Source organism: Neolamprologus multifasciatus, chromosome 18 (genome assembly GCF_963576455.1).
Source record: "Neolamprologus multifasciatus chromosome 18, fNeoMul1.2, whole genome shotgun sequence".
Classification (NCBI taxonomy): domain Eukaryota; kingdom Metazoa; phylum Chordata; class Actinopteri; order Cichliformes; family Cichlidae; genus Neolamprologus; species Neolamprologus multifasciatus.
In genome coordinates, this window is record NC_140456.1 from 21,808,596 (window position 1) to 21,821,769 (window position 13,174).

The window sequence follows — 13,174 nt, forward strand, 5'->3', positions numbered from 1 at the left end:
GTAAACTGGGGTTTTTTTAAGACCTGGGATGTAAATGTGCCTGTCTCTAAAGGACTTTGGGTCAACATCTGTTGTTTTTAATGTGCTCTAGGCTATAAATAAAATAGACGTGACAGTCAACACAAAAAGATTCAGACATTTTTCATTCAGCATGTTTGTGGTATACTATTCTTTTCCAAAAAAAGCTTTTATTTAACATAATTCAGTGGGCTACATACTGCACTTAGAGGAGAGAAACAAAGTATCGAGCGTATTGCACTAGTATTCTATATCCAGTATCCAATACCAGCGCTGGTATCAATACAATCTATATTTAGATCTCATCTTTTAAGCTGAAATAATAAGTAGCTCAAAGTCAGGGACTGATTTACATGCTGAGAAATAAATGGTGAAACCGACACCTTCTCTGTCTTATAGTTTTTTTCGCGTCAGTAGGTTTTGTAAAACACGGCAGCCGGTTGGGCCTTCTGACCTTGTTCTTTCTATCTGTAGCATCACTGACTGCAAAGTCACAAATAACAGAGAACAGCAGCTTTCAACTCTATTTATACCTCTGCAAAGTAGATTAGCTTTGCTCTCCTTTTTGTTTCTGTCCATCAGCAGCACAGAAATCTATTCAATGAAAAGATTCATCAATCAAGTTTAAGGCACATGAAGCCATTCGGGTGGGAAACAAATCATTCATTTGTTGTGCTAATTTGAGTCAGTGACTTCTGATATTATTAGTGGGGTGTTTTGTTTTTGTTATTTTAACTCCTGGTAAAACTAAGCGGCCTTGACATGACTCCAGAACCTTAATCTTTTTCTTCAAGGGACAAGAAATCAATTCAGCTTACAAAATTCAAGAGGCTGTAATGATGGAAGTCTGTTTCATTGGCAGAGATTTGTCATTTCTGTCCTGGAGCATTTTTCTTTTCTTTCCTTCACATTTTTTTTTTAGCTAAAATAAAAGTTCTTTATGCAAATGCTGACTTAATTTGACCTTGAGGGACTGTAACCATCAGCCTGACAGTGTGAACTTAACCTTTGACCTCTGCCTCCCATTGGCCTTATCTCCCACAGTGATGGACAGCTTGACCTTTGACCCTTCTAAAGGGCTGTTAGAGAGCCTTACTTTGTTAAATACAGACAGACACGGGGATGACTTCATTATATCACTGTGTATGTTTGTGTGTGTTGTGCATGTGTGACCGTGACCCACCAATCTCACAGTTTTCCCCAGTGTATCCTTGTGGGCAGTAGCAGGTGTAGCCCGTTCCCTGAGGAAGGCACTTCCCTCCGTGCAGACATGGGTTTGTCATGCAGGGGTCCACCTCAGCTAAAACAGACAGACGGATGGAGGGAGGTGAAGGGAGAAAAAATGGAACCGTTAATTGGCAACATTGTAAAAGAGAATGTTTTTTGTGTTTGTAGATATCATTTATTTTTTCAAGAAAAAGCAGGTGCATCTAATCTCGCAGGCGGTGAAAAGATTTCTGTGTTAATCCTCTTAAAATGGACGGATTAAACATAATTTCCTCAATAAAATCAATGTATGATTCTGAGAAAAGAAAAAAGAAGAAAAAAGACATGGCGCTCTAAATTTTCCATCAGCGCAGCTCAGTCATAACCAGCGGTTACAACAGATGCATATCCATTTCACACTCCGTCTCTTTTCAAAGGGATCAGAAGCCGAAGAGCCTCAACCTCGCCATCCACTCACAGCCACAGTTGTCATGGTTACCATATGGAAAGCGAGCCTGCGCTCACTCCATTGAGCATAGTGGGCAGCGTGAGAACTTGAGACATTAGCCATCCTCAACAGAAATGAGGGGACCTCCCGCTGAGCGCCTCGTCCCTGCCATTCACCCCCTAAACGTGTGCGTGTGTGTGGTCCATTTCCACAATTAAAAATTTCCATATCAATTGACACACTACCACGTGTTTCCCCCCTGAGCTGCTCGTTATAGCAAGTTAAGGTCTTTGAAAACCACCACTCGTTCATCCTGGCCACAAAAGCTCGGCTGTGGGAGTCTTTGTTCTGCCAGCTCTCTCCCTGACACCGAAGGCTGCTTAGGTGGGGGTGGTGTGTGTTTGTGAGGTTGACGGTGAATGTCTTGGTGTGTGGCTTTGTGTATTTACATGGTACGATGAGTTAAAATCAATACTCTGGCTATGATTAGCCCTCAGGGTGAGATTCTTCAATAACTGATCAGAAGCACACATCCTCTGAATGATCGTAACGCTGCGAGTTAAAGGTTAAAGGACAAAAGAGCATTGAAAGCTTTCAACCACAAGGACCCGAGCGCAGAGAAAGAACTGTCAATAGCTTCAGCTCTGTGATGAATTTTGCGAGCTACTCCTCTCGCATCACGCTTTGAATTCCGCTGAAGTCAGGTGCTAAACCCAGCCATGCATTTCATTTAATGTACATCAGTGTGGGCTAACGTGCACTTGCACCCTCTGCATCAGTCAAGGTCACGGCACATCTTGACAAATATCAACTGCTGTGACAAGCAGATTTACGCCTAGTGTGTGTGTGTGGATAGATGTATGTATGTGTGAAAGATAAACCTTGTGCGATTGCTCGTTCATTAAAGCGAGTGGTGCAGAAAAATCAATAGCCCGTAGTGGGAGCTGACAGAGTGGACTGCCCCTTCGCTCTGCACAGAGGCTGACAGTTCGGGTACCAACATCAACAATAAACTGGCAAAAGCAAAACTGTACTCATGTAAATATGTCTACAGAGATAGGACAGTTAATCCACAGATTATGCATTGCATCTGGTAATCATAGCCAAGGGCACAGCAACAGTACGGGTTATCTTGAAAATATGATTCGTGCATAAGCACTCGCAAATAGAAAGGTGGAAACAAGACAGCTGGCTGCAATTTTAATGCCACAGAAAGATAAGAATCTGCCTAAAAAGATCAGACGTGCATGTTTGTGCGGTGAATGTGGAGCCACATGTGTGTTTGTTCACTTCTGAGGAACAATGCGCTTTTACTAAAGGTCCTTAAAGCAAACCTGAGGCTATTTCCTCCTCTCTCTCATTGATTCAGCTGACTGATGAAGTGCTCTGTGATCCAGTCAGGAGAGCAAATAATGACCACCAGCATGAAACCCAACCACAAGGGACCGAGCCCGAGCAGAGGTGTGTACACAAGAAAGACGTGTAAAGCTGAACGTTATTATTCGGGTCCAATCGGCTGCGAGTGACTTCATCCACTCTACTGTTTGTATAGCAAAAAATATAACTGTGTGTTTATGGCCTTCTGCCTGCATGACTCTAGGGTCTCTCACTCAATCAATCAACCCTCATACTGCGCACCAGCGGCCCAGATGGTTGCCCTCGGCTTCTTGTCAATACAGTTTACAGCTGTTTTCCATCCGCAGACTCCTCACCATGCCTGCCACAGACAAGAGCAGCTTTCACAGAGCAAAAATAAATCACCATAGAAATGTGTGATAGCATGATGCCCAGGGGGTTTTGAAATGCTCAGCGATAGGACGCTTTCTGTGTGCGCTCTCATTATCAAGCACAAAATAAGAAGTAAGCCAGGTGGCCAGCCAGCAGCTTCACTGCGCTGCGGACTTAATCATGAGTTGTGCATGGTGGGCTCATCTTCTGTTGCCAGGAAAAACAAACCGCATCTTTTGAATAAATAAGCCAGAGGCAAGGTCAGAGGGAAAGTAATGAAAAGGTAGCCTTGAAAGATAATTCCCTCTTTTTCTTTTGTAATCCAACAACTCACGTCTTACTTTTCAGTTTTCTGTGGGACAACAGCTTACACAGGCACGCCTCAGACTTTACTCCAAGGAACAGGACATAAGACAGGCGTGTACTTACTTGAAGGATGAAGTCACTTCTATATTTCTCAGTGGATAGACGGTATATTATATTGCTTTGCAAATGACCCTGAAGACAATTTAATTAGTATTGATGCATTACTTAATTTCCTTATGCTGCCCAGCCAGTTGGAGCTACCATTAAAGCAGATATGATATTTACTACAACAATGCAATGTGAAGCATGCCATTCATGGTGATTATCGTACAAAAAATTACCTTTAACGATACTCATAGCATCATTGTTTGGATTTCCAAACAGCTGCTTTCAACACCCATAAAAAAAGATTTCTAATGTCCACGTCTACTTTTCACGTCTTTTTAAGAAGACAGCGACCAGCTGGTGAACATAGAATATGATTTAGCTGCTAAAGAGCCTCATATTTACCTCAGGAGTTAGCGTAAGCCCCCAAAAAGTGTGAAGGAATGATCATAAAGACAACTCAAGCACTAGTTTCAAGTCTTATGATGTTCAAGTTGTGAGTTATGGTACAGATTAGAGTAGATGATAAAGCAGGGTGAGCCTTAGGGGTGTTGGCCACCTTGTGATTGAGTTGCTACCATACGATGTTCTCAGAACCACTGCTCGATTGTTACGTCTGGTTTCAAAAAGTACACAGACAGCTGGCTGATTTATGTGTTTCTTTTATATACAGACTATGGTCATGGCAGGTTTAAAGAACAGATCTTCCTGGTCCCATTTCTAAAGTGAATCTTTGAGCTTCAACCGAGGTTTTTTATGTGGGTGGGAAAAAAGACATTTGCAAACTGCCAACTTCCCCAGTAATAAGTCACCGAACACAAAAAGTGCTTGTAATGGTGAGCACAAAAGGTCAAAGATGAAAGAGAACATAAACTGTGATGAACAGCTATCTCAGAAAGTTGGGTTCATCCTTTTAAAGCCTGCCTTTGTTTTCCCTTCCAGATAACTTTCATTAATATGTGTCTGTCTGACTGTTTGTGTTTTCTTTGCCCCATTTTCCTTCTTTTAATTTTAAATCACATACAAGAAAAATAGTTGTGGATTACTAACAAAAGTTGCATGAGCAAGCACGAAAGGTAAAGGCAACCAAAGGCATAACAAAATATCTGAAAACAGACATAAGATGCTTACATGTTGGACTGAGCGCTGTGGTGCTGATGTTGATTCCTCCTCCTGTGCTGCTGCTTTCTTCCTCCATAGTGACGGGTAACAGGGCCCCTGAGCCCACAGAATGAGACCAGGCAGGCTCCTCCTCATCTGGGGGTCCCGACAGGGACAGAGGGTTATCCAGAGAGCCGTTCACCACCACCTTCTCCACTGGGACTAAGTGAAGTGGCGTTAGGGCGTCAGTGGAACTTTCCTGATTTTTTGAATGAGGTGACGTAGCTTTGTCTCCCAATCCAACAGTTTGAGTCTCTGATGGGACGTTAGAAGGGACTGAAGGTGAAAAAGATGGGGTTTGGGGATGGAGTGGAGGTGAGGAAGGTGTTCGAGTTGGAGAGAAGGAAGAGGGGATAGATGAGGGGAGAAAATGAGACTCAGCTTCAGATTGGGATGGCTCGAAGAAAGATATGGATGGCATGGTGGATGGGGGTGCAGATGGAGATGAAGATAGTGTCTGATATGGGGCATCTGAGACTGACAGGGATGACTTTTCTGCTTCTGGTAAAGCAGGGGAGGATTTGGAAGTAGAAAAGTCACTTTGTGTACCAGATGTGGTCATGTCTGTTGGCTCATGAGGTCTGTCAGTGGTGATGGTGGTGGTTGTGCTAATGTCAGCTATGGCTGCGGTTGTGTCAGCTATGGTTGTGATCATGTCAGCTGTAGTTGTGGTCGTGTCATCTGTAGTTGTGGTCGTGTCATCTGTGGTTGAGGCCGTGTCAGTTGTAGTTGTGGTTGTGGTAGTCGTGGAGTGTCCTCTCCTGTGACCTCTCTCTCTGGATCTTTCTCTGGATCTTTCTCTTGGCTTGCTTGTTCCGACTGGCCGGCGTGAGACCTGTATTTCTCCTTTTGCTTCTGCCCCGGTGATTTCTCCACTCCCCTCCTCTTCTGCTTTCCCTCTTTCCTCTCCTCTCCCCTTCTCTTCTCCCCTGCTCCTATCCTCCCCTCTGTTCTTCTTCCCTCTTCCTCGTCCTCTCCCACTGGCTCTGGAGGTCACCGTCTCCCCCCTCTTGTCTACAGGCTGAGTCGTGGTCTCGGCATCGACACGGATCCAGGCGTCTCCGCTGGAAGAGGGGATTTCAGATGCAGGCCTGGAGGTTGTGGACGTAGGTGTCTCCGAGTTCTCCCAGCTCTTGTTGCTCTCTGTAGTCATAGATATACTGGAAGCAGGCAAAGTAGATGCCAGATGAGTGGGTGAATCTTCACTCGCTGGTGTGGTGCTCTCTCCTGGGGGACTGCTGAACCATGGCGTTCCCAAAGAAAGCAAACCTGTGCCGGGCATAAGGCAAAGAAAAAGAGAAGCAAAATAAAAGTCAGCAGTGCAATTACTCCAGACAGGGAGTTACAAAGTGAAATTCATCTTATGGATTCTCTCAGCTTTGCCAAGGGTGATAAAACAAACACTTCTAAGCTGTGTGAGCTTTACATCAGCTGTTTTCCTCTATAACTGTAACTGCACTCCCTACACTTCAATATTAACAACACTATCTAGCAGGAGACCGAGAGAAGCCATTAAAAAAGAAGCCTCAATAGTGCTTAACTCTATCTGTCAAACATTGGATGTCACATGGAAAAGTAAGAAGTATGGGTAGAATTACTCAAACTTGATGCAGTTCATTTGTCTGAGTCTAGCGTGAAGCTTCAGAATATTAAGCAGTGTTTGTGTCTTTTTGACTTTTAAATGTCAACAAGACATAATCATGAAAAGAATAAACCAAGATTTTTCTAAGGGAAAAATATCTGCGCTGGTGCTGAACAATATCGAACTTGTCACGGTCTGCGGGTTTTGTTATGGGATTTTTGGGTTATATTCTGGATGTTTGTGGTTACTGATGTTATTAGGAGTCTTCTGTTTTCAGTGTTATTGTTTGGCTTTGGTGTCACGGTTATCTCGTGTTTTGAATCTTCAGTTTTGGTTATAGTCTAATAATGTTGGTAACATTCTCCTCAGTGTTTCCTTTGCCCTCTTCCTGTCTTTTCCTTTTCCAGTTATTATTTACTTCCTGTTTTATTTTGGTAGTTCATTTGCTCCTGTGTTACTGTGTTTAGTTTTACTTCCTTTGTCTCATTGTCATTAGTTTCAGCTTTTTCTTATTACTCTCTCCTGTCCACTTCACTTGAATACCTCATGTGTATAAATAGTGTTATCTAGGGGTGGGTTTTGATTATCAATTTATCGATTAAAATCAATTCTCGCTTGGATAACGTGATATCGATGCATTAAAATCTTGAATCGATTTTTTAATATAAATTTATTTTGCTCGAAACGCCAGAATCTCAGGTGAAACCTCACAAAATTTCAACAACCACCAAACAGCTAAAACAGTCAATGAGAGCAGGTACGCTGATCCTGCACAAAGACGTAAACACAAAGCGCAGACCCGCCGAAACATCAGAATCAGTGAGATGTCACCTTTCTCTCCCGACGACACAGACACAAGCTGAAAGCCGACAACTCGCTGATTCTGAAGTTTTGGCGGGTCCGCGCTTTGTGTTTACGCCCTTTTTGCCCTGATTCTGAAGCTGCAGGTTTCATCTCTCTCCAAACAATATTGAGTAAACCAGCAGCAAAAGAAGCAGCAAACTATGCTTCACATAAACATTGTCATGAATTCCCTCTTATTGTTTTGCTGCCACCACGATAAAATCACACTACATGCACAGCTCTCTCTCTCTCTCTGTGTACTTCAAGAACAGTTTCCTGTCTAAAAATCTTTTTTCTGCATTATTCGCTTGCTTGTTACGCACAAGTCTACTGTTCTTACAGCGCTGTCGGCCGCTGTTTTTTTTCCCTTTTACTTCCGAAAAGAAAACCTAATTTCTGCCGTTCAATAGGCTACTGAACAAATTTTAACTTTTTAAAATTATGCAAAATTGCAAAACGCTGTGTCTCTAATAAAACCTCTGTAACTTTGCTCTGCTTCACTTCAGCAGCATCAGGTATTGTTCAGATGTTCATTAATGGTTTTCTTTCGTTTTTGATCTACTGCAGAATATTTTTCTATAAAATCTCAGGCCAGGATAATCACCTTCATGTTTTTCTGTGTTTTATCCTCAGCTACTTTGACACAAAGGCATCTGCTGTGATACTTACACCTTTGATTATGTCTCGCAAGTGTCAGCTTTCTTTAAATATAGAAATGTACTGTTGCATGATCTGAATTATAATATTTCTGACTGTCTGAGGCAAAATTTCCCCGATTCAAATCGAATCCAATCCAATCCAATCAAATCAAATCGAATCGTGGATCAAATCAATTCGGGACCTTGTGAATCGGAATCAAATTGATTCTAGAAATTAGTGACGATACCCAGCCCTAGTGTTATCTTCCCCTCAGTTCTTGTTTCAGTGTCTGTTTCCTACGTGCAGTTTTCCTCCCCTTATGTTCCTTGCCAGTAGTGATATTCTGTTTTTGTCTTTCCTATGTATGTTTGATTTGGAGGCTTTGTGGCAGCCTGAAATAAAAGTTTCCTTTTCAGTTTACTTCCACCTCCCCTCTGAGTCTTCATTTGGGTCCCATTACCTCTGCGTCATGGCAAAAATACTCAAAAAATAAACAACTATAATTAAAATCTTCAAAACAAAGATGAGTCCACTATGGACATTTTGGACAAATACATTTACAGTACTGTGCAAACAGGGATTTTGAACAAGAGTCTCGGGGCTTTCTTGCAAAGTTTTTCTTTGGTCATTGGCTGCTTTTTCACTTGTTTTCAGCTTTTTAACCTGAGAGAAGCATCTGGCCCTTCAGTTGATCCACCTACTGTTCATTAAAGCCTCACCAGAAATGGTCTCAGTGGAAGGATGGCAGTCAAGAAGCCGTACTTAAGGAAGGGAAACAGGGAGGAAAGGATGAGGTATGCCAAATTACACAAGAACTGGACTGGAAGTCAGTGACCACAGGCCTGATGGAGTGATGAATCTAAATTTGAGATTTCTGATATAAATCTTTGTCAATATTTACAGAAGAGGTGAGGACAGAGGTACAGCAGTGAGTGTCTGCAGCCATCTGTAAAACACGGTGTAGGCTCTGTGATGTTTTGGGGCTGCATTTCAGCCAGTGGTGTTGGGGACCTTGCCAAAATAAATGGAATTATGAATTCAGAAAAAGTACCATCAGATTTTGGAAAGGGTCTGATTGACAGTGACACTGACTATTGGCATGACATGGACTGGCATCCCTAGAGCCCAGACTTGAACATTACTGAAGCAGTATAGGATTGACAGAACAGAACAAAAGGCAGATTACATCCAAAGAAGAGCTTTGAATGTCCTTCAAGAAACCTGGAGAACTATTCCTGAAGACTACTTAAAGAAATGAGCAGTCTCTTAGAAAAGAAAGCTTGTCTAAGAGAGTTCAGTTGTGCAAACTATGTTTTTGTTTCTTATATATTGTATTTCCATGTATGTTTGTATACGTTTCACTAAATCATTGCACTTATTTCCCATTTTCCTAGCAAAATATATAGAAATGTAGGGTAGCTCATGACTTAGTGGCATAGTTTGCACATTAGTGAAAACTATGCCACGGAGATGAAGAAATCTTCATAAAACAGATTTTTTTAAAAGATGCTAATAAAATATCCACCACACTACTTTTGAAGCTTTAGTCAGCTTAACATTTATGTAACACAACGGATAAAAATCAACACAAGCAAAAATAAGCAAAAATAATTAACATTGGTCTGTAGTATTGTCAGTGCATTGTATATTTTACTCTGGAATCCCACAGCTCTCTTCAGTGAAGGCTGCTTGTTAACATCAAAACATCCACACATACCTGACTGCTGCATCAGGCAGCGAATGCAACAAGGCAGACTTTGGTGTGAAAGCTATACAATTCTCTCTCTGATGTGGCTAAAATAAATAATTTCTATCAATAAGATGTAAGAAACTAAGAAACAAAAATAGATTGACTTGAACTCTGAAAGTTACTGAGAGATTTAAGTGATAAACTTTAAATAGATGCCTGTGTCATTACCTCAAAAACAGTCACTGTTAGCTAAAATAGACGCAGCACACACAAAGATTCAGTCAGTCCAAACAGAATCAACTGAAAAGCTCTGGACAAAAAGCCTCAAAATTAAATCAGTAACTCCAACATAGTTTAAACACACACTGAACAGAGATGCCTGCTGTTTTAAAACCACTTTCATCCACTGTGGACACACACAGACCTGTGAACCTGCTGAACACTGGCATGTTGGAAATGGAAAAAGATGACTTCCATTTCAGTCCTTTTCTGTTGTCTGCTCACATTCGCAACCAAACTTGGTTCCCATGTCAAAGGTGCAAATCCCCGTTCCACTGATGCACTGGTAGAGATGTGCTAATAGAGCAGCATCACACAGGAAATGGTTCAGAGTATAGAACAGCAGCACAGTGGTCACAAATACAGGTGAGTGTCTGCTTGTCTTTGTTACTCTGTAGCTAATGAAAAACCACCAAACATTAAAGAAACACTAATGAGTCACCCAATCAAGCATAGGTATAAAAAATAATAAATTCTTATTTCTTATTTTCTTTCAGCTGCACACTAAAGGTCTGTGTTTCTTTTTACATTTGTGTTTATCACATCCTTTCTCTTTCCTGTTTAGACTATTTTTTCCTTTGTTTTGAATTTATACAGTGTAAGTTGTTTTTTTTGTTTTTTTTGGGGGGGGGGGGGGGGGGGGGGGGGGGTTGTGAGTTCCCGTCCTACTTTGATGATTAGTACTCTCGTGTGTCTTTGACTTTGCCTTTGCGTCTTTGCGTCTTGTTTCACCATCAGTGAGTGTGTGTACACTGAAGCAATTCTTGGTTTTAACGAGCTATGTTCAGCTTAAATTCTGAGAACGAAATTAGTTCTGTTTTTACCTGGCTCTTAAGTATCAAACATAAAAACATGTTATGTGGGCACACACTACCTTTTCTAGTGTGATACCCATTATCTCTGACTGGAGCTTTAAGTTTTTTCAAGCCAACTAATGCAAGGAAAGCCCAGCTATGCTGAACTTGCTTGTAGCGCGATGACCTGGATGACTGAGAACCTTCACAGACACCTCTCTGTTTTAGTATTTACATTTGCGGTGTTGCTTCAGTCTGCTGATGTTTGCTCAGTGCCTTGTTCTACTGTCTCCAGCCTTGAATCGTTTCTGCCCCTTGCTTTTCCAGACTGACTTTTTGTTTCAACTATATCCTTGCATTTCAGAATTAAAACTCACATTTTGTTTTTGAGCTTGGGTGTCTTGAAATTGGATCCTTTACTCTGCAAACCATTACATTCAACCCATATGGTACCCAGTATGTACATAACAAAAGCTGTCATGTCAAAGGGTCCCCGGAAGAGTTAGCTGAAAAGTATAATACATTTATTCGTATAATAATGTCCATATGTATAGATGTGCTACAGAGGTGCTGTTTCTGTATCATGATAATAATGTTTTCCATTATAAAACTCTCTTCTGGAACAAATGGTCTGCATGTGTAGTGTTTTCTTTAGTAACTTATAATATATAATAAATACATTATCAAGTGAGGTTTACTATTAGCCAAATTTAGGCTACTCATGCTGGTTTGCTAGTGACAGTTTTTTGTTTTTTTTTAAGTATTAGCTAACTTGTTGGCTAATGGATGGCATCATTAATCAGTTGCAATGTTGATTCATTGTTATGATGACATGTTGGCCAATAGAATACCTGACGTCACTTGGAGACATTGCATCGCTTTACAAGTTGAAGTTGAAACTAGTTTCAGTGGCAGTCTAGGTGTCATGGAGCCCAGTTTACAGTTACTTAGAGTGAAAATGGTGGCGAGCATAAGCTTTATCACCTATCATTGCCATTTTTTTCCAAAGGAAAATCTCAGTGACAAAAATGAGAAACAATTCAGTGACCCTACTGACCGCAGAAAGTTTGAGAACCTCTGCTACAGACTGTATCCCAGTGTGAAGAAAGCCACCGCTTAAAGCTAGAACTCGTCAGCTGTCACACTTTGTATCAACCACAGCTTGAAAGCAGTCCTGCGGGAGTGGCAGCTGAGCTACTGTATGACAGTGTAACTTTAATTTCTCTCCAGACTTCAGAGTTTGCTTTTCTTTCAGGAGTTCTGCTCTCCTCAGTAAAGGCGTCTGCTTCCCCCCAATGTCACTGTTTCTTAATAAACTTTGTTCCAGGAGCTTAATGCATCATCTTGTTGAGTTGCTCATTCCTAACATCACACACTGTGCGAGTTACTGAACAAATATGCTCCAAATACATGCTCATAAATATACACTGGCATTAAGCCCTGTCAGTGTTTCATAACACAGATGCTGCAGTTCTGAAGAAAAAAGGAAAAATCTAAATAAGATGTCTCCTTATGGCCTATTTCATCCTATTCCTCTTCCCATTTCTCCCACACAGACCTGAGCTCGATTTAACATCTTTTGATCAGATTTTGACAATTTTCTCACAGTTCTAAAATGTGTCTCCTAAGAAATGGCCTTCCTCCTGTCTCAGCTAGATCCCAATTTAGAATCTGAAATACTCAATTTCTCACAGTTTTGATCTTTATTTGTCTAAAAAAAATATATACTTTTAATGTAATAGTAAAATTCAATAGAAAACCTGATCGCAAATTAGTCTTCTCAACAGACTCAATGACCATGTGTGCATTCAGGTCTATAATTTGAGTATTTGTGTCCTTTCTTTCTTCTCTTGTTATGTTTTTTTGAAGTATTTGGTGGCATTTTAGCTTTTATTATGATACGAGGACAATTGAGGGTAGACAAATAAGCTGTGAGAGAGTGCAGGGAGAAGAAACCCAACCCTGTGCAATAGACTTATGCCATATAGAGCCTGTAGAGCTATAGCATGTCCCCTTTTTCCTGTTATTCTTAAACTATACAGAATAATAGAAATCTCCAAGTAAGACATACATCAAGGTCTGTTTACACATTTTGAGGAGTTCATTCAGTAATAAAAGCATTTTAATGTAGTAAATCCCACTTCACTGGCTAATCTTAATTCACTGGTTTTAAACAGGACACATCCATTCACCTGATGGTGCTGTACTGGATTCCTGTGAACCCTCGTCGACCTTTTTCGTCACAATCTTCTCTTCCTCTCCACTCGGTGATTGGGTTCCCTCCTCATCTTCAGTCCCCACCAGATAGTTCCAAGGTTTCCAAATGGACTTGACGATTTTGGAAATAACCTACAATTAAAGTTTTTTTTCAATAC

At 41.1% G+C, this 13,174-nt stretch overlaps 1 protein-coding gene across 2 annotated transcripts in view; it reads right to left on the reverse strand.

Annotated features, from left to right (window-relative positions):
* LOC146497872 (neurocan core protein-like) overlaps window positions 1–13,174 on the reverse strand; it is a 57,803-nt gene that overhangs the window by 11,727 nt on the left and 32,902 nt on the right. For both annotated transcript variants that reach the window (XM_085142163.1, XM_085142164.1), the window contains exons 11-13: window positions 12,992–13,148; window positions 4,943–6,241; window positions 1,202–1,318 (exon numbers count right to left, since the gene is read on the reverse strand). In XM_085142163.1, the coding sequence (XP_084998289.1) occupies window positions 1,202–1,318; window positions 4,943–6,241; window positions 12,992–13,148 (1,573 nt within the window). The remainder of the gene's footprint in view (window positions 1–1,201; window positions 1,319–4,942; window positions 6,242–12,991; window positions 13,149–13,174) is intronic.